General features: G+C 57.4%; 1 protein-coding gene across 2 annotated transcripts in view; it reads right to left on the bottom strand.

The window, feature by feature from the left end:
- The window catches only part of SLC6A14 (solute carrier family 6 member 14), a 52,321-nt gene that overhangs the window by 17,976 nt on the left and 12,488 nt on the right, over window positions 1-21,857 (bottom strand). Inside the window, exons 2-5 of one of the 2 annotated variants that reach the window (XM_025190867.3) lie at window positions 17,019-17,132; window positions 10,098-10,266; window positions 5,777-5,908; window positions 845-1,006 (exon numbers count right to left, since the gene is read on the bottom strand). In XM_025190867.3, the coding sequence (XP_025046652.3) occupies window positions 845-1,006; window positions 5,777-5,908; window positions 10,098-10,266; window positions 17,019-17,132 (577 nt within the window). Of the gene's footprint in view, window positions 1-844; window positions 1,007-5,776; window positions 5,909-10,097; window positions 10,267-11,070; window positions 11,292-17,018; window positions 17,133-21,857 lie in introns of those variants that run through there. The other variant, XM_075941177.2, reaches the window with a different exon arrangement.

The raw sequence follows: 21,857 nt of genomic DNA, 5'->3' as shown, positions 1-21,857 counted from the left end.
CCTTTTAGTACATAAATAAAACAGACTGCACTGGCAATCTTTGGATGCTCCCACCCATTCTGTGCCATCATTCACCTCAGACTGGGACTACTTCTGTGTCTGGGAAGGCAGCCCCGGGTTATGCCAATGTTTCAGGTCCTGTGCAGCAGACGCCCACCCACTGAGAGCCCAGGAGCTCAAACGATGCAGCAATAAAATGGCAGCCACCATCACCGGGACAGAGCTGAGGTGGGAACGGACAGCCCGTGTGGAAGGCCCAGGAGCTGTCCCCATGGTAAGGGCGCAGGGCCCGGGAGGGAGGGAGGGAAGAGTGTGGGAGGGGGCAGGGGACTGGGACGCTTCCCTGGCACAGCTGCCATTGGGCGGGGAAGAACAAGCGGTTCCGGGCCACCCTGTGCTTGCGGGCGCTGCCCCCTGCCACTCCCGTTGGCTGGGATTCCTGGCTAACGCGAGCGGCGGGAGAAGCCTGCGGACGAACACACGGGGAGCGAGCTGCCCTGTGCTCCCGGCGATGGGGAGGAGGAGAAAGGGCAGCGCGTGCAGCACACGGAGCCCTACCCCCTACCCCCGCCAGGCAGAGCCAGCCAGGAGCGCAGCACGTGGGGGCTTTAGGGGCTACGTCCTTGGGTCTCAGGCTAAGGAGCCCCCTTTAGCCCTGATCACATGGCCAGGGCTAGAGGCAGGTAGAAAGATCAGGCCGAGGGGCCTCTGATTGTCAAGGTCAGGTGTCCAGGCAGCACCCTGGCCGGTGCCCTAGCCCACTACTGCACTGTGCCGTGGGTCTGTCTGGGCCACAGAAGCCACGGAGCTCCCCGGAGCGCGCCGGCCCGGAGACGTACCGTACCTAGAGGGGTCTTGCTGCAGCTGGCGTCCGCCCAGGAGAAGCAGTCCGACCACGGCAGGACGCTCTGGAAGGAGGCAAATAAATAGTAGAGGGCGTAGGCGATGATGACGTTGTAGTAGATGGCAACCAAGGTGGTGATGATGACCGCCGTGAATCCCACGCCTGGAAAAGAGAGAAGCAGCTCCGGCATCCAACCCACACACCGTTGAAAGAAAACGTGCGCCCCCACATCCCTGAATGGCGCACTGCTCTGAGCCTCCACCACACTGCCTTGAAACGACCGTACGGCCTGCCGGATTGCCTAGTGCCTGCCCCAATGGGTCTGTACCCCAAGCTGAGCAGACCCTGGGCAGATATCAACTCTCTGCACATGAACATGGAGCCTGGCTCATTTCAGCTCACTCTGCGTTCCCCGCCAGGTGCGAGAGGCGCTCCACACGTGTCCAGGGAGGAAGCGGAGAAGGCCGGTGTGACATCAGAAATCCACCCAACAAACATATGGCAGAACCAGAAGACTGAAGAGCAAAGCTCGGGGTGGATCAGATACTCTTGGCGCGAGCAAAGCTCTCGTGAGGAGAACCCAGGAGGGAGGGTGGAACGGGAGCATCAAAGGCAAAGTGGTACAACTCGGTAATGTTTAAAAACGATTTGTGGCAGCCTGGTCAATTGGCATCAGGCTAGAGAAGAGACAGAAATCGAGGACACCAATATATTCACGTTCCAGAATAGTATGTCCACACTGCAGGGAAGTCTCAAAATGAGTCTGAGGCCGGCTTCCCTAGTACAGACATGCAATCTCGATTTAAAGCCCCAGCAAGCACTGGGGAGGAATAACTTAGAATGGCCCTTATTTCAAAATAGCTATTTCGGAAGAGGCGTTATTCCTCATAGGATGAGGTTTACAGATTTCGGAATAAGCCAGCCGTTATTTCAAAATAACGGAATGGCTGCGTGGACGCTCACGTTGTTATTTCAAAATAACGGAATGGCTGCGTGGACGCTCACGTTGTTATTTCAAAATAACGGAATGGCTGCGTGGACGCTCACGTTGTTATTTCAAAATAACGGAATGGCTGTGTGGACGCTCACGTTGTTATTTCAAAATAACGGAATGGCTGTGTGGACACTCACGTTATTTCAAAATAACGGAATGGCTGCGTGGACGCTCACGTTGTTATTTCAAAATAACGCTAGTTATCTCAAAGGAATGGGACAGTGTAGCTCAGTGGTCACCAACCAGTCGATCGGGATCGACTGGTCGATCTTGGAGCCTCTGACAGGGGATCCTGACTGGTTTGGCCAAGAGGCTACCAAGTGCCGGCACTTCAGCTGCCCCTTCCCCCCCTGCTGTGCAAGTCCTGTCCTTTGCCTTAGAGCCGCCCCTACCTTCCCCCACTTGCTGGGCAGGGCAGGGAAGAAAGAGGAGGGTGCTGATGTCAGGGTGCCCCCTCTCCCACCCTGTATGTTATCTCCACAGGATGGAGGGGGGCACAACAGGACTTGGGATGGAGTTTGCTGGCTGCTTTTGAGAGTGGTGCAGGGCCAGGCCAGGGGGGAGCCTGCCTTAGCTCCGCTGCACCACCTGTGGTACATAGTATCCAGCTAGAGCCTATATCCTGAACCCCTACCCCAGTCATAAACCCCCTCCTGCACCCCACACCCTGCCTACCCCTGAGCCCCCCCAGACCCAAACTTCCCTACAGAACCTGTCCCCTGAACCCCTCCTACACCCCAACTCCCTGCCCCAGGCTCAGATCAGAGCAACTCCAAATCCCTTAACTCAAGACCGGAGTCTGCACCCCGACCCTCTGCCCCTGCTTGATGAAAGGGAAGAAGGATGGGGGAGGACAGAGTGAGCAGGGGCGGAGCCTTGGAGAAGGAGCACAAAGGAGGCGGGGCCAGGGTATTTGGGTGTGAGGTAGATCCTGGATTGCACTTCACTTCAAAAAAGTGATCTTGTGCCTAAAAAGGTTGGAGATCCCTGGTGTAGCTGCACCCTCAGGGAGGGCATGAAATCGGATCCCAGCTAGCAGGAACCAGAGGTACCTCCTTGCTCCCAGTAGCCAGCAGAAGGAGCAATGAATTGCTAAGGGAAACCATGCCAGGAAGGACTGGTGAAAACCAGACAGGAGAAGGAAAGGGGGTCGCATCTCTAAAAGAGAAGTGTAGGCAAACCCAGATGGGAAATAGCTGTGATAGGCACACCCATGGGAAGAGATATCTTCAGTCCTTTTACCCTGGACAGCAACAAAGAGATGGGCTGAAGTCACATTAGGGACTGGATCCAGTTCTGAATACCCCAAATGGGGTTTTGGATCCAGGATTGGAGTAAGAAAACCAGAGCCATTTGTGAAGTGGGGTTGGGGGAGGTTTCAGATTTTCTGTATCTCCGAAGGACAGAGGAATTTGTCCGGGTGTCTCTCAAAATAAAAGGCAAGAAAACTGATACCAAACTGGGACTGAGCACACGGGTGGCAGAGATCTCACTGGGATTGCGAGCCATGGCAGTGACAGACAGGCAGCCTTAAACCAGTGGCTTGCAAAGACGTTGCTGCTTTCCTTGGTCAAAAGGAACTTGGCGAGTTTGAGGTCAAGCTACCAAATCTTTTCCAGGGAATATATGTGACGTACGTGCTTCCACACACTCAGTCCTGGCTTTCTCCATAGCCCTAACTGCCTTCGGGGTGGATTTATCCTACTTTTCATCTTGTGCAGAATGTGGAAGCTTGTGCGCTGGGCCTTGTTATTTTGGGTAAGTTTTGAGGCAGAAACGAGTCAGGAAACCTAAATGCCTGGACACAATCCCCTTTTGTGGTCTACTGACACACCGGATCAGTAAAAGTCTCAGATGGGTAGCCATGTTACTCTAACTGGAAAAACAATGAGCAATCCTGTGTCACTAACAAACATATCTCTAGTATCATGAGCTTTTGTGGGCAAAATCCGCTTCTTCAGATGAGCTTGAGTGGAGAAAAAAGGGGGGAACCTCAGAATTTAAAACAGAATAAGAAGCGAGATGGGGGGGGGAACTACCTGTCAATTATAGTGCCAGTGCTAATGAGGCCAATGGAGCGGGCTGAAAGCGTCCCATACTTCGCTTTTGATGTCCAAGGGGTATGGAATGTACAGGAAGTGGTTTTATAATGGGCCCTCCAGTTCAAGTGTTTGGGCCAACAGCATCAAATTTGCATATGAAAGATCAGTAAAGGCAAAGAAAGCATCACACACAATTAAACATGTTATTTCCTTATTCCTATCTGCATTCTGGAAGATAATAAGGTGATAGGGAACAGCCAGCATGGATTTGGAAAGAATAAATCATGTCAAACCAATCTGATCGCTTTCTTTGATAGGATAACGAGTCTTGTGGATGAGGGAGATGCAGTGGACGTGGTACACCTAGACTTTAGTAAGGCGTTTGATACAGTCTCGCATGATATTCTTATCAATAAACTAGGCAAATACAACTTAGATGGGACTACTATAAGGTGGGTGCATAACTGGCTGGATAACCGTACTCAGAGAGTAGCTATTAACAGTTCACAATCATGCTAGAAGGGCATAACAAGTGAGTCTGTTCTGGGACCGGTTCTATTCAATATCTTCATTAACGATTTAGATATAGGCATAGAGAGGACACTTATTAAGTTTGCAGAGGATACCAAGCTGGGAGGTGTTGCAAGTGCTTTGGAGGATAGGGTCATAATTCAAAATGATCTGGACAAACTGGGGAAATGGTCTGAGGTAAACAGGATGAAGTTTAATAAGGACAAATGCAAATATCTTCCACTTAGGAAGGAACAATCAGTTTCACACAGACTGGGAAGCGACTGTCTAGGAAGGAGCATGGCAGAAAGGGATCTAGGGTTATAGTGGACCACAAGTTAAATATGAGTCAACAGTGTGACACTGGGCACCACATTTCAGGAAAAATGTGGAGACATTGGAGCGGGTCCAGAGAAGAGCAACAAGAATGATGAAAGGTCTAGAGAACGTGAGCTATGAAGGAAGAATGAAAGAATTGGGCTTGTTTATCTTAGAAAAGGGAAGACTGAGAGGGGAGATGATAGCAGTTTTCATGTATCTGAAAGGGTGTCATAAGGAGGAGGGAGAAAAATTGTTCTCCTGGGCCTCTGAGGATGGGACAAGAAGCAATGGGCTTAAACTGCAGCAAGGGAGGTTGTGGTTGGACATTAGGAAAAACTTCCTACCTGCCAGGGTGATGGAACACTGGAATAAATTGCTCAGGGGGGTTGTGGATTTTCCATCACTGGAGATATTTACGAGCAGGTTAGACAGGCACCTATCAGGGATAGTCTAGATGGTGCTGGGTCCTGCTGTGAGGGCAGGGGATTGGACTCGATGACCTCTCAAGGTCCCTTCCCGTTCTAGTGCTCTAGGATTCTATTATTCAGCTGGGTGGACGGGGAGCAAGCAGGCCGAAAGACGCCCTTCCATCCTTGTGGAAGCAGAATGGATGCGAATTAGGGCAGAATTTGCCCCCTAATCCTGATTCCCATGGGTGCCTTAGCATTACCTCCCAACCCTGCATCTAGATGCTCCGGCTGACCTGCCAAAGGGGAACAACATCTTTGATGCATGCGCCAATGTGAGCAACTAAAGGCAGGATCTGCACCTCCCAAGCAGACCCCGGTTTAGCAGATCACGTGAGGAGAGGAGCCAGTTACACTGATGCGCTGGAAACAGCTGCTCCTGATGGATTACATATAATGCCACGAATTCAGTGTCCTCCCCACGGTACATACTAGCCCCCTTAGTTTGGCCAGCCACGAAACGGCATGCCACTCTGTGGCCAGTGCCGTCTAATGTATGACATTAGCCAGAAGCATTATGGGGAAATCACTGATTTGCGTTTGACTATGAGCAGCAGCAAAGGAAGATCTAAACAAGGAAAACCCTGATGATACTGACCTTGTAAAATTGGCAACATTCTCCACACCGAAATTGGCCCCAGACTGGCAAACTGCCCCAGGGAACATTCCAAAAAAAATAAAGGCAACCCAGCCAAAGCCAACATCACCGTGTAAGGGATTAGAAAGGCACCTGTGGAAAACAGAAAAACCTATTATACCTGCACAATCCCACTCCTTTTTGTACAGCCGTCTAGGCAACTATCCCAGAATGTACAAATCGGTGTCTAAAGGGCTACGTTCTAGAAAACCCAACAGTATTTGCAGATAACAGGGGCTGTTACTCGTCTGAGGTCTGATCCAGGTCCCATTAAAGGTAACGTTAGTAACATATGCATGGGTCTTTCGTAAAATAAAGATCTCATGTTTTTACTCCTTTCACAGTGATAGCGTCTTCCAAATGCCTGGTTACCTTGTCCCTCCACAAATATTTGCTTGTGTCACATAGATTCCGGATATGTCTTCAGGCATGACTATGTATTGTGCCTATGGCTACAACTGGGAATAAGTTTAGTAGAAAAAGACCAGAAGGACGGACAGATTCCAGTAACTTATGGAAAAGGCCAAGATTCACAGCCCAGTACTAAAGCCCCACCGCAGGGTTGAAAGTCTGGGACCGAAATATCTTGAAGAAAAGGGAATAGATCTATATGCATAATATTGATGAAAGTTGTTCAATCATCTCATTCCCCACCTGCTTTTTACTTTCAGACATTGCATACAGGAGCACCGTAATGTCGGTTAGCCCAAGATTTCGATTTTGTAATTTTAAAATTAAAATAACGCACAAAACCAAGTACGAATAAACGTTAATTTTCATTTAAAACATGGAAGCAAAGTAAAACGTGCACCCTACTGCACTCACAAGTCAGGTACGTAGATTTCCACATTGCACGAGCTGCACCTGCTCATCGGCATAGTCACAAAAGTGCATCCGGGGATTTTCACGCCCCCCAAGATAAGGGCTGAATTATCAAAAATCGGCCTCATATTTCCTATGCAGGGAGGCCTCCCAATGCAGAGTTCGGTATCACCACAGGCACCAAGTACTCTGAGTCTGCCTGCTCGGCTCCAGAACCTCAAACCGGCCAATTTCTAGGGCACACCTTTCCTTTTGGGAAAAGAAGGGTAAAACCCCTCTCACCACATGAGGCTTCCAGGAAGTCGGAGACCAGGTTTGGCTGTGCACACGCTTGGCTTTGTTTGCATTCTATGGTAGCGTGTGCCCTTTAATATACTGCCGAAATGAACTCTTTCTTCTTTGTCCTTAATGGTGATTTGCAACTCCTGTTAGAGTAGCCAGACCATGGAAACGTTGCTAATTTGTTTCGTATGGTTGGCTGACTCCTTTCTGATTCCCAGCTTCAGCTGTGCACCTGGGTGAATGTTTTCCTAATTTCTTCCTTCAACCAGCAACACAGAGGCTGAAATTCAGGGTACGGGGATGGGGGGAGGCTGCCGCACTCCCTGGCTTGAAGCATTTGTTATCATATTCAGGATTTAGACTTAGGGTCAGCACCCCAGGTAGTGAGTGCCTGGTAAGTGATCTGATATTTGTGCACGTGCAATGGTTCATCCAGTTTTTCTTTTCATTCACAAAGAGGTTCCAAATAAACTAGTCCCCCCCCCAGTTCAGCAAGATATTCAAGCACTGGCTTAACTGTAAGCCTGTAAGCAGCTCCACTGAATGTAAGCAAACTGCTCACATGTTGGAAGTCAAGCAGATACATCATGTGCCTTGCAGAAGGCACCTGGCCTTGCAGACAGAAAGATGCAAAAAATACTCCCAAGGAAAGATGTTTTACATATTCCTCTGGTGGCTCTTCTGTCGCATTTACTGAAATACACAGGAAGTGTGGTGCACAGATGTTATTAGCCTTCATTTTGGATTAGCAGTCATCTTTGGCACTTGTGAGTAAATCAACCAGGCCCAACACACGTCAATAAAATATGTATGCCCAGAAAGCCAGACATCTGTATCTTAAATGTGCATACAGGTTGAACCTCTGTAGTCTGGCACTCTCTGGTCTGGCAACATCTTTGCTCCGGCATGATTTTTAGTTCACGGGTGGCCAAGTTTCCCATGATCCCATAAGGTTAGTTTACAGCCACCAGGCCTGGCTCTCAATGTTCTGTGCTGTGATTTAGCTCTAATTCATCCCTCAGTGTCTTCTCAGAGCCCAGCAGGCAGTGAAAGCGTTGGTGATGCTGCTTGACAACATTGACCTCCCGTGGTCCGGCAAATTCAAGGGTGCCGGACTAGAGAGGTTCAGCCTACATGTAAAATTACATACTCTGGTTGTGTTGCATTTGCAACACTCATTGACTTTAAATGGGAGTTGGGCTGGAGCCTAAGGCGTTTAGCTTAAATACCCGCTTTCCCCCTGAAATGGAATTGATGACTGCCATCACTCACGGACCAGGACAGAATAGGAATAGAGAGGTAGCCGTGTTAGTTTTTCCTTTTGTTTTAGCAAGATCAGCCTATGTAGCACTTTAAAGACTAACAAGATGGTTTAATAGGTGATGAGCTTTCGTGGGCCAGACCTTCCTGAAGAAGTGATTCTGGCCCACGAAAGCTCATCACGTATTAAACCATCTTGTTAGTCTTTAAAGTGCTACATAGTTAGACCAGGACAGAGTTTGTCTACCCTGCCTCTGCATTCAGCTAAGCGAGTCATGAGATGAAACCAACCACGTGATTCTGTGAAGGGGCTGCCATGGTACCCACAGGAATGTGGTAAATAGATTAGGGACTTTTATTCCTAGTCTTATGCTTAGGCTACACCCCCTTCCCCCCGTCAATCAACCTATACAACGTCACTGAAGTCAACAAACTTATCGTGGTGTATTCCAGCAGTAAGTTTGGCGGGATTGGTTGGGATTGTCTTCCAGCAGTAAGGTTGGTCTCCCGTCGATTCCAGTTACCCTTCTCCTCCTGGGGGAGTACTGGAGTCAATGGGAGAGCGCTCGGAGGTTGATTTATCATGTCTAAGTAGATGTGATGAATTGACTGCTGGAGGATCGATCACTACACTGTGTAGAGAAGACAAGCCCTCAGTTTTTCTTTAGGGGGGCAAAGAAGAGATGCTGCTTTAAAATAGGCCCCTGAAAATAAACGAGCATTGAGCTTCATTTAGCGTGGGGCGGTTTCTAAAGTGGAGTGCCACATTATGACGTGTAAACGCATCTTTCCACATTTACACCAGAAACCGCCGTCCACAGCAACCGGCACAGGCTCTCAGTGGTTGTTGTTTCAACAACAGCAGAAATGGGGTGATTGATTTCAGGTCACATCACTGTTCCCTTTCTCGGCGTTCCTTAGTCTGAGGAGTTCAGCGTTAAAGCCCGTCTTGCCACGCCTCCTTGCCCAAGGCGCCTTTCTCGATGACTGGCCCCGTCGCGCTGACACTAGCAAAACAGGGGCACCTGCACGCCCCAGGCCAGCCAAGCACCGAGGCAGGTGCGGAAACACATAAGCAGCCATGGGGTTTGCTTAAAGAGTTACAGGGACTTGTTGTCTGGTTGGTTACCCACCCCGGGCAGGAGATGAGGTGGGCAGAGCATTGGCCCTGGCTCAGAGCAGACGTCTGAACAAGACCTCTCGGGTCCCATCACTTTGGAACTGACACTTCTCATTTTCCCTCCATGCCTAGTACCCCGATTTACTTCTAACTAGAGAGGATCCCACCCCCCTTCCTGCCCTGTCCCATCTACCCCCCTTTTCCGGGGGTTTCGCTTATTCTAACGGCAGCTGCCAGCTGCGATTTGTTCCAACCGGACTGGCGACTGCTCCGAGGCTCATGGGTGCTTGGGACGCGATTCTGGCTTGAGACAATTGTCTAGCAAGTAGCGCGTGAAGCCTGCTAAGGCTCTCCATCCGTACAGCGCTGGTGGGTGCTAAGGCTCTCCATCCGTACAGCGCTGGTGGGTGCTAAGGCTCTCCATCCATACAGCGCTGGTGGGTGCTAAGGCTCTCCATCCATACAGCGCTGGTGGGTGCTAAGGCTCTCCATCCATACAGCGCTGGTGGGTGCTAAGGCTCTCCATCCATACAGCGCTGGTGGGTGCTATGGCTCTCCATCCGTACAGCGCTGGTGGGTGCTATGGCTCTCCATCCGTACAGCGCTGGTGGGTGCTATGGCTCTCCATCCGTACAGTGCTGGTGGGTGCTATGGCTCTCCATCCGCGCAGCACTTGTGGGCAGCCCAGGTGGCACGAGTGTAATTCCAGGCGCCACTTCTCGTTCTGGCAGCGCACAAAGCGCTCGCGCCCTCCACTGTGTTACAAGGCGCTGCGGGCGCAGAAAGAGCAACACCTACCTCCTCCATTCTGGTAGGTCAGGTAAGGGAATCTCCAGATGTTGCCCAGCCCCACCGCGTAGCCAATCATGGACAGGAGATAGTCCGTTTTGCTTGACCAGTTCCCGCGGTCGGTGTTCTCGTCATTCTGCCCAGCATGGGCATCTTGCCCCTTCGATAACGTGAAGTCCTTTGGGGGAGAGAGGGACAAATCATAATGGACCACGAGATCTTCTGGGCTAGTTTGAGCAACTGTGAAAAGCATCCTCTGTCCTTGTGCGCCCGTGACATCGCTTTTCCTGCCTGCTCACTGCATTGGCACTGCATCCTCACTGCTTCCACACTGCAGCCCCACTGCACTGGCACTGCATCCTCACTGCTTCCACACTGGACTGGCACTGCATCCTCACTGCTTCCACACTGCACTGGCACTGCATCCTCACTGCTTCCACACTGCACTGGCACTGCATCCACACTGCACTGAAACTGCACTGGCACTGCATCCTCACTGCTTCCACACTGCACTGGCACTGCATCCACACTGCACTGAAACTGCACTGGCACTGCATCCTCACTGCTTCCACACTGCACTGAAACTGCACTGGCACTGTTACCACCCTGGGCAGGGGAGCTCTCCCCAGCACCACCTGCCCCCACCGGAGCACCCACTACACGCAGCTTGTCCGCCCCAGACTGTCTGACCCACTGGAGACCCGGCAGAGCCACTGCACGAGGCGAACTCGGGCAGCGACTCCGCCCGGCCGGCTGCCCCCCCGCCCCGGGTCCTGCCGGCTGCGCTCCCTCGGCACCCGCTGCGCGCAAAACACCTGCCGTCAGCCTCCAGCAAGGGACAGGCACAGAGCCCGGCCCGTGTGCGGGCGGGGGGGTTCTGGGGGGGGACATGCCCGGGTGCCCCAGCGCCCCCCCCCCGCACCTGCCGGGCGCTCCCAGCCCGCTGCCCCTGCCCCGCTGTCCCAGGCTCCCCAGCACCCACCTTGTGCTTCCCGCAGCAGCGCGCGGCCGGCAGCCCCCTCAGCCCCATCGAGCCGGCTCCGCGAGTCCCGCCTGAGTGAGCCGCGGCCGCGGGGCCGGGCCCTTTATCGGCCCCTGCCCCGCCGGGGCTGCCCGGTAGTGACGGGACCGGGGCTGCCCCGGGTGGGGCCCCTCCCCGCAGCTCCCGGCGGCTGGGCGGGGCGGGCTGCGGGTAACTCACCGGCCAAGCACTCCCGGTCCCCGCCTGCCAGCCCCGCCCCGTCCCATCTACCTGCCACCAGCCCCCCCCCGCCTGCCAGCCCCGTCCCATCTACCGACCACCAGCCCCCCCGCCTGCCAGCCCCGCCCCGTCCCATCTACCTGCCACCAGCCCCCCCCCGCCTGCCAGCCCCGCCCCGTCCCATCTACCGACCACCAGCCCCCCCCCGCCTGCCAGCCCCGCCCCGTCCCATCTACCTGCCAGCCCCCCCCCGCCTGCCAGCCCCGCCCCGTCCCATCTACCTGCCACCAGCCCCCCCCCCCCCCCGCCTGCCAGCCCCGCCCCGTCCCATCTACCTGCCAGCCCCCCCCCCGCCTGCCAGCCCCGCCCCGTCCCATCTACCTGCCACCAGCCCCCCCCCCCGCCTGCCAGCCCCGCCCCGTCCCATCTACCTGCCAGCGCCCCCCCCGCCTGCCAGCCCCGCCCCGTCCCATCTACCTGCCACCAGCCCCCCCCCCGCCTGCCAGCCCCGCCCCGTCCCATCTACCTGCCACCAGCCCCCCCCCGCCTGCCAGCCCCGCCCCGTCCCATCTACCGACCACCAGCCCCCCCCTCCCGCCTGCCAGCCCCGCCCCGTCCCATCTACCGACCACCAGCCCCCCCCCCCCCCCCGCCTGCCAGCCCCGCCCCGTCCCATCTACCTACCACCAGCCCCCCCCCCGCCTGCCAGCCCCGCCCCGTCCCATCTACCTACCACCAGCCCCCCCCCCCCCCCGCCTGCCAGCCCCGCCCCGTCCCATCTACCTGCCACCAGCCCCCCCCCCGCCTGCCAGCCCCGCCCCGTCCCATCTACCTGCCAGCCCCCCCCCCCGCCTGCCAGCCCCGCCCCGTCCCATCTACCTGCCACCAGCCCCCCCCCCCGCCTGCCAGCCCCGCCCCGTCCCATCTACCTGCCAGCCCCCCCCCCGCCTGCCAGCCCCGCCCCGTCCCATCTACCTGCCACCAGCCCCCCCCCGCCTGCCAGCCCCGCCCCGTCCCATCTACCTGCCAGCCCCCCCCCCCGCCTGCCAGCCCCGCCCCGTCCCATCTACCTGCCACCAGCCCCCCCCCGCCTGCCAGCCCCGCCCCGTCCCATCTACCTGCCAGCCCCCCCCCCCGCCTGCCAGCCCCGCCCCGTCCCATCTACCTGCCACCAGCCCCCCCCCCGCCTGCCAGCCCCGCCCCGTCCCATCTACCTGCCACCAGCCCCCCCCCCCGCCTGCCAGCCCCGCCCCATCCCATCTACCGACCACCAGCCCCCCCCCCGCCTGCCAGCCCCGCCCCGTCCCATCTACCGACCACCAGCCCCCCCCCGCCTGCCAGCCCCGCCCCGTCCCATCTACCTACCACCAGCCCCCCCCCCGCCTGCCAGCCCCGCCCCGTCCCATCTACCTACCACCAGCCCCCCCCCCGCCTGCCAGCCCCGCCCCGTCCCATCTACCTGCCACCAGCCCCCCCCCGCCTGCCAGCCCCGCCCCGTCCCATCTACCTGCCAGCCCCCCCCCGCCTGCCAGCCCCGCCCCGTCCCATCTACCTGCCACCAGCCCCCCCCCCCGCCTGCCAGCCCCGCCCCGTCCCATCTACCTGCCACCAGCCCCCCCCCGCCTGCCAGCCCCGCCCCGTCCCATCTACCGACCACCAGCCCCCCCCTCCCGCCTGCCAGCCCCGCCCCGTCCCATCTACCTACCACCAGCCCCCCCCCGCCTGCCAGCCCCGCCCCGTCCCATCTACCTACCACCAGCCCCCCCCCCCGCCTGCCAGCCCCGCCCCGTCCCATCTACCTACCACCAGCCCCCCCCCCCGCCTGCCAGCCCCGCCCCGTCCCATCTACCTACCACCAGCCCCCCCCCGCCTGCCAGCCCCGCCCCGTCCCATCTACCTACCACCAGCCCCCCCCCGCCTGCCAGTCCCGCCCCGTCCCATCTACCTACCACCAGCCCCCCCCCCCGCCTGCCAGCCCCGCCCCGTCCCATCTACCTACCACCAGCCCCCCCCCCCCCGCCTGCCAGCCCCGCCCCGTCCCATCTACCTACCACCAGCCCCCCCCCGCCTGCCAGCCCCGCCCCGTCCCATCTACCTACCACCAGCCCCCCCCGCCTGTCAGCCCCGCCCCGTCCCATCTACCTACCACCAGCCCCCCCCCCGCCTGCCAGCCCCGCCCCGTCCCATCTACCTACCACCAGCCCCCCCCCCGCCTGCCAGCCCCGCCCCGTCCCATCTACCTACCACCAGCCCCCCCCCCGCCTGCCAGCCCCGCCCCGTCCCATCTACCTACCACCAGCCCCCCCCCCCCGCCTGTCAGCCCCGCCCCGTCCCATCTACCTACCACCAGCCCCCCCCCCCGCCTGCCAGCCCCGCCCCGTCCCATCTACCTACCACCAGCCCCCCCCCCGCCTGCCAGCCCCGCCCCGTCCCATCTACCTATCACCAGCCCCCCCCCCCGCCTGCCAGCCCCGCCCCGTCCCATCTACCTACCACCAGCCCCCCCCGCCTGTCAGCCCCGCCCCGTCCCATCTACCTACCACCAGCCCCCCCCGCCTGCCAGCCCCGCCCCGTCCCATCTACCTACCACCAGCCCCCCCCCCGCCTGCCAGCCCCGCCCCGTCCCATCTACCTATCACCAGCCCCCCCCCGCCTGCCAGCCCCGCCCCGTCCCATCTACCTACCACCAGCCCCCCCCGCCTGTCAGCCCCGCCCCGTCCCATCTACCTACCACCAGCCCCCCCCGCCTGCCAGCCCCGCCCCGTCCCATCTACCTACCACCAGCCCCCCCGCCTGTCAGCCCCGCCCCGTCCCATCTACCTACCACCAGCCCCCCCCGCCTGTCAGCCCCGCCCCGTCCCATCTACCTACCACCAGCCCCCCCCGCCTGTCAGCCCCGCCCCGTCCCATCTACCTACCACCAGCCCCCCCCGCCTGTCAGCCCCGCCCCGTCCCATCTACCTACCACCAGCCCCCCCCCGCCTGCCAGCCCCGCCCCGTCCCATCTACCTACCACCAGCCCCCCCCGCCTGTCAGCCCCGCCCCGTCCCATCTACCTACCACCAGCCCCCCCCGCCTGCCAGCCCCGCCCCGTCCCATCTACCTACCACCAGCCCCCCCCCGCCTGCCAGCCCCGCCCCGTCCCATCTACCTATCACCAGCCCCCCCCCCGCCTGCCAGCCCCGCCCCGTCCCATCTACCTACCACCAGCCCCCCCCCGCCTGCCAGCCCCGCCCCGTCCCATCTACCTACCACCAGCCCCCCCCGCCTGCCAGCCCCGCCCCGTCCCATCTACCTACCACCAGCCCCCCCCCCCTGCCAGCCCCGCCCCGTCCCATCTACCTATCACCAGCCCCCCCCCGCCTGCCAGCCCCGCCCCGTCCCATCTACCTACCGCCAGCCCCCCCGCCTGCCAGCCCCGCCCCGTCCCATCTACCTACCGCCAGCCCCCCCCCGCCTGCCAGCCCCGCCCCGTCCCATCTACCTACCGCCAGCCCCCCCCGCCTGCCAGTCCCGCCCCGTCCCATCTACCTACCGCCAGCCCCCCCCGCCTGCCAGTCCCGCCCCGTCCCATCTACCTACCGCCAGCCCCCCCCGCCTGCCAGCCCCGCCCCGTCCCATCTACCTACCGCCAGCCCCCCCCCCGCCTGCCAGCCCCGCCCCGTCCCATCTACCTACCGCCAGCCCCCCCGCCTGCCAGCCCCGCCCCGTCCCATCTACCTACCGCCAGCCCCCCCCCGCCTGCCAGCCCCGCCCCGTCCCATCTACCTACCACCAGCCCCCCCCGCCTGCCAGCCCCGCCCCGTCCCATCTACCTACCACCAGCCCCCCCCCCGCCTGCCAGCCCCGCCCCGCCCCGTCCCATCTACCTACCGCCAGCCCCCCCCGCCTGTCAGCCCCGCCCCGTCCCATCTACCTACCGCCAGCCCCCCCCGTCTGCCAGCCCCGCCCCGTCCCATCTACCTACCACCAGCCCCCCCCGCCTGCCAGCTCCCCCCCACCCATCTACCTACAACCCAGCCCCCACCTGCCAGTCCCGCCCCGTCCCATCTACCTACCACCAGCCCCCCCCGCCTGCCAGCTCCCCCCCACCCATCTACCTACAACCCAGCCCCCCCACCTGCCAGTCCCGCCCCATCCCATCTACCTACCAGCCAGCCCCCCTCCCCTCCCACGTGCCAGCCCCCATCTACCTAGCGGCCAGCCCCCCCCTCCTGCCTGCCAGCTCCCCCCACCCATCTACCTACAACACAGCCCCCTCCCCCACCTGCCAGTCCTGCCCTGTTCCATCTACCTACCGGCCACCCCCCCCCCCCGCCTGCCAGCCCCCTCCCCCCCACCATCCAACCTACCGGCCAGACACTCTCCCTGCATGCCAGCCCCTCCCCATCTACCATGGGGCCAGACACCCCCTGTCCCTGCCTGCCAACCCCCCCGTACCCCAATCTACCTACCATCCAAACACTGCCCCCTCTGCCTGCCCCATCTACCCACCAGCCAGACACCCCTCCAGCCTGCCAGCCCCCCCACCCCATCTACCTATTGGCTAGACATTCCCCCCACAGCCTGCCACCACTCCCACCCCCCACACTGCCCCCAGCTACTTACCTGCCTACACTCCCCCCACTTACCTACCTGCCAGTCCCCTGCCCCCCACCTGGCCCATACATCCACCCCCTGAATATCCACCCCCCCACATCAATCCTCCTAATACCCCCCAACACTCCACCTCCCTGCTGCCCCTGCTTGTCACATGCCCACACAGTGATACCTCCTGAAATTGCAGCTCCTCCAGGAAACTTCCTGGGAGCCCTCTGTCACTGGGGGGGAGGGGGAGTTCCCTTATGCAATCACAGGCTAGGGCCCCGGGTGCTACGGGCTCCGTCAGAGGAGGTCTCCCACTTCACATGCTGGGCCTGCCTGTCCCGTAGCACAGGGGCCAAGGCCCTAACACTCTTACTGCCGGGGACGACTCCGCTAGCGAGGGGACGGGAGCAGGGCGAGATTGACAGACGGCTCCGTTGCGCGTCGCCGTGTCCAGCCGCTGCCCGATTCTATGGTCCAGCCGCTTGCGGTGCTGGTTTGCGCCACCTGTGCGGACGCTGAGCTGCTTGGGACGAGCGGGCACGGGCCGGGCCAGCCGTGCGCACCGGGCATGCTTGGGACCCGGGGGGGAGGGGGACAGGTGTGGGAAAGGTAACTGGGTCATGGGGTTCTGTGGAGTCACCCTGCATAGTGGCATGCATGGGATGAGGCCTAGAACCTAGCGCTGGAAGGGACCTCGAGAGGTCACTAAATCCAGGTCCCTGTCCTCACACCAGGACCAAGTGCCGTCTAGATCCGTGGTTCCACCACGCTAGCCACTGCCTGTGGCTCTTTGGCCCGTAGAGTGTGGCTAGCTGGCTCGCAGAATCATGTTGCTACTTCGCTATTGCAGTAGCCACGAAAGTGGCCACTGCTTCAAAACTGGGGGGACACCACGGACCTAGACCATCCCTGACAGGGGTCTGTCCAACCTGCTCTTCGATATCTCCAGCGATGGAGATTCCACAACCTCCCTGGGCAATTTATTCCAGTGTTTCACCCCCCTGACTGTTAGGATGTTCTTCCTAATGTCCAACCTAAACCTCCCTTGCTGCAATTCGGCCCATTGTCCTGTCCCCAGAGGCCAAGGAGAACCACTTTTCTCGTGTGTCTTTGCCCAGGGGTTGAATGCCAGGGGACAGTACCTGCTGAAGGAGATGCCACCACAGCTGACGGGCTGCATGCCACAGGGGCTTGGGTGATGGCAATTCCTTGGCTTTCCATCCACCCTCTGATTTCTGAGTTTGGACCAACGCCCCCTGAAAGAAAATACAAATCTCCTCTAAGTTCTAGAGAACCCTGGACCTCCGCCCACGCTCTCGCTGCGAGTTTGGAAGGATTTACGAAACAAGGTGAGCCGGCCTGGCTTACGGCGGGGGAGAGGGGGAGTCTGGACCATTTGCCCAAGTAATCAGCTCATCCCAGCGGGAGCGAAAACCGCTGCTTTGAACGACGTTCCGTCCGGTAACGGTGCCAGGTTTTCTGCTGCACCACGGGGCAGTGAATCAGAAGACAGCTCCTTGCCTGCGCTTCCTTTGAAACGAAAGGAGCAGGGAGAGCCAACCTGTCCATTGCCCCCTCTCCCTCTCCCTCTCCCTCGGAGCGGGTGTGTGTTGTAATGTGGTGAAGCAACTTGCCAGTTATTTTCTTTCCCTGTAACTAGAGAGGATGGAAGAGCTGCCACGCTCCATGGGCCGCGGGAATGTTCACTTGCACTTCCCGTATTAAAAAACCCAATCGATACCTAGTAAAAACAAACCGCAGGGCCTCCCCGAGGACAGTGCTGCCTTCGCTGCAGCTTTGGGCTGTCCCGGGGTAAGATACATTGCTGAACGGCACAGCTTTGATTTGCATTTCCCACAGTGCAACTCTTCCAGCATTCGGGGCCGTGGGGGGTAACCGCTGATTGCCCCTCTTATTGGTAAGCCGGTTACCATGGAATTCCTGGCCCGGCAACACAACAGTCATTGCACAAAGCGGGGTTTTCAAAAGCACCTCGTGGAGTCGGGGCAGAAGTCAATAGGACTCGTGTGTAAGTCACCCTAAATTATTCTACAGTCCCTTAGCAGCCAGCCAGCACTAGAGCATAGAACACAAAGCCAGCGTAGCTTTCCGGCTGTGCTGACAATACACCTGTCAACGACAGGAGCAGCTTGTGGGGGTGTCTGTACTCATAGGCTATTTGAAAAGGAAAGGTTGCCAAGTACATAAAACAGTCCAGATCCTCCTTTCAGCCCCTCCAGGGATTTCCCTGGCTGTTCAGTGTGGCTGTTGCCTAATGCCTGCGCAAGACACACACACATTCGGTGTGAGTTAAAGAAACAAGGGTGACAAAGTGCTTCCCATCCTGGCTAGGATGTGTGTCCTGGGACAGAAAAGCGCACACCATGCCGTGCCCCGAAAGGGGCCATGACCAAACGGGGTGCAGCAGGGCCCTGCATACTCTGCTGATGCCAGGGGGAACCTCTCCGGAGCAGGTGGCATCGAGGGGCTGTCTGCACTGTCATGAGACCCCACATTTCGGGAAAGGGGTGGAGAAATCGGAGAGGGTCCCAAGAAGAGCAATAAGAAAGATGAAAGGTCTAGAGAACATGAGCTATGGGGGAAGGCTGAAAGAACTGGGCTTGTTTAGTTTCGAAAAGAAAAGACTGGGGAGGGGGTGTCTACACAGCACCCTAAACGCAAAATAAGATACGCAGTTTGCACTATGCAAAATACTTCTCTGATTTAGAATCAGATTTGGCCTGTCTACACAGCACCGGGTTTCGAAATAATGCACTATTTCGAGCCATCCTTTAACTCTCATGCAATGAGGTTTACCAGGATGGCAAAATAGCAAGCACGTTATTTCAAAAAATATTTCAAAGTAACAGGTGGCTTGTGTAGACGGGGGTAGCTATTGTGAGATACCTCCGGTATCCCAAAATAGCCATGCAGTGTAGACATACCCTGAGAGGGGACATGACGGTGGCTTTCAAGTACCTCCTGGTGTTACAAGGAAGAGAGAGAAAAATTGTTCTCTTTGGCTTCTGATGTAATAGGCTTAAATTGCAGCAAGAGAGGTTGAGGTTGGACATTAGGAAAAACTGTCAGGGTGGGTAAGCACTGGAATAAACTGCCTCGGGGGGTTGTGGATTCTCCATCCCTGGAGATATTTCAGAGCAGGTTGGACAGACACCTGTCAGGGATGGGCTAGATGGTGCTGGGTCCTGCAATGAGGGCAGGGGACTGGACTTGATGCCTCTTGAGGTCCCTTCCAGTCCTCGTGTTCTAGGATTGTAGGATTCTATGACTCCCAGCTGGCCAGCTGACTTGGGCTCGTGGTGCTCTGGCTAAGGGGCAGTGTGGACGTTTGGCCTCAGGCTGCAGCCCCTGGCTTTAGGAAGCTGCAAGGTGGGAGGGTCCCAGCACCCAGACAACAGCCTGACGCCTACAGTGCAATGAAACCAGGGAGCCCGGGTCGGCTGGCATAGGCTGTGGGTGTCTAATTGCAGTGCTGGCACTCCCTAATTGGCCCTCGTGTGCAGAGGACCTGTGCTGGTGGGGAGAGGTCATCGCAGGCTAAACCAGGGCACAGCCTATGTAAATTGCACAAGGAAAACCACACTAAGCCTCCCAACCAAAGCGCTCCCACTTCAGTGGAAACCGAGAGAAGGAAGCAATTGCTAAGGAGATGGCAAACAACTATTTGGAGGGGGAGAAGTCGTCCTGCTCTCTACATCTTGCAGCCTCGCTGGGCTGTGCCCAGGAGTAAACAAGCGAGATCGGGGTCGGATCAGGCTCCCAGATTGGCCATGAACCCAGAGGAAAGGTTCCTGCTTGCAATCTGCCAGTGCAGAAATTGGGAGACCAGATGGAGTTTGTAACTGACTGACGGCCCCTACCCTGTGATCTTCCCTTCTCCTGGGATTTCTGCAGCTTTCCCCCTCATGGCCACATTTCTTCTTTGTGCACTGGAGTTAGTCGGAAAATGGAATTTCCAACTCCGGGAAAGCCCAGCTTCTGGAAAGCCAGTTTTGCCCTAACTCAGAAGTTGGGCATTGTTGTGGACTCGAAATCCTCAGGCCTTGGCATTCTGGAAGTCCAGAAGCGCTTGGTCCAAGAGTTTCAGTTCCGTCTCAGAGCCTTGTGTTTCTAGAACACGGGGCGTCAACGCAGGAAGGTTGGAACGAAGTGAAAGGAGAAAGTCCAAATGAAACGCGCCTTGTCGATAGCGAAGCGTTATGACGCTTCCCAGCACAACATGTAGCTTGGGATGAAATGGCAATTTCCAATGGAAAACTGGTCCATCAGCTTTTTAGTAACCAGCTCTATTGTGTATTGTTGGAATAATATTTTTCTAGGCAGCTGTCTTGACTTAACCCCAGGTACTAATTCTTCAGGGAGATCTTTCCGCATTGTATCACGGTCTGGGGTCAGGTCTGTTCTGGGAAGAAGGCTGTAATTTGTCTGTTCGTGTGCACATGCTTGCACTAGATCTCACCAATCTAGTGTGTGAATAAGCCGGAGAATGGCCACAGGAGTCCAATATCTTCCTTATGGATCAGATGCTGGGCCCTGGAGTTTTCTTGGGTATTTCATAGTCGGCCCTGTGTAACTAAAGTAGAACTGGCTCCAGGATTTTCCGACACTGGAGGAAATTCTCTGGTCTAAATGCCAAACATACAAAAGTCTCTACCCAGAGGGTCTCTCTCAGGGTTTTCTATTCATAAAAATGTTTCCCCGCCTTCTGAAACTTGTAAAATGTTACCGTAAACTTTTAAAGATTTGAAAAAAAAAACTTTTTTGGGGGGAAAAAAGCCTCCGGCCTCCTCTTCTTAATCTGTTACCTATAGAAGTCACCAGTGTGTGCACCCTGGATTGTTTGACCTTTGAGCAACTGATACGTTGTGTATTTGGCGCAAAGGCACAACATAGGTGTGCCTTGTGAACCCCACACAACAGGTTGAGCTAACACAAGGGAGGAGTTAAACTCGCATGAAAAACACAAACTGTAGGTATCCAAGGCTAGCGCCGGACACAGTGCATGCTCGTCATAGTGTAATGACCGACCTGTAAATAATGGGAACAGGGGAGCCAGTTTTCCTACCACTAGAAGAAATGAGGGATGAATATTCAGCACTAGAATGATTGGGTGTCTATTACTGGGTGACCCAGCCCTTGCCAACAGTGACATATCAAAATCATTAGCAGATTCTTCCCCACTGAATCAGAGTCTGATGTCATTCTCCTCGGTAAAATGTGGGTGCTACTGCGTCTGGAAACCGCCCGGGCCCCATTAGTTCCATGAATGCGACTTTGAAAAGGTGGCAGAGGTGACACCAGCCTTGTGGATGGGGGCAGGGCGGGGTGAGCAAGAGACGTGAAATGCCTCTGTTTTAGGAAAGCTTTTGACACTGTTGCGCGTGACCTCATGAACAAATTAGAGAACCACAGTCTAGACCGGGGTGGCCAACCCATTCCACGAAGAGAGCCAAAACAGCGGCGGAAACAATGCGCAGAGCTGCACCAGAATTGTTCAGGGGGAAAAAAAAAAGATGCTGCCCCTTTAAAATCCACGGGTTAGGCTTTTTGGCCGCATCAGGCTCCCACCAGCTGACACCATCTTGCCGATGCCATTTTGCTGCACCAGGGAGCTGGGGGCCATTTGTAGGGGTGCATGGGGCAGCTTGGCGAGCCGGGGGGGAGGCTTCGTGAGCTGCACTTTCAGGGGTGAAGAGCCACATGGCTCACGAGCCGTAGGTTGGATACCCCTGGTCTGGAGACACCACTGGAAACCCAGAGTCAGAGAGCAGTTACCAATGGTTCATAGTCCAGCTGGAAGGGTACTGAATGGGATTGTGCACGGGTCTGTCTCAGGGCCGGTGTTCGCCGGTGTCTGGCTAATGGCACTCCGAAATCCCACTTACAAAGCATGAGGACACGACCACGCTGGGAGGGGTTGTGAGTGCTCTGGAGGGCAGGCTGAGACTTCAAAACAATCC

The sequence above is a fragment of the Pelodiscus sinensis genome, chromosome 13 (assembly GCF_052426305.1).
Source record: "Pelodiscus sinensis isolate ZL-2025 chromosome 13, ASM5242630v1, whole genome shotgun sequence".
Taxonomy (NCBI): Eukaryota; Metazoa; Chordata; order Testudines; family Trionychidae; genus Pelodiscus; species Pelodiscus sinensis.
The sequence above is the reverse complement of the archived record's forward strand: the minus strand, read 5'-3'. Positions and strand labels throughout refer to the sequence as shown.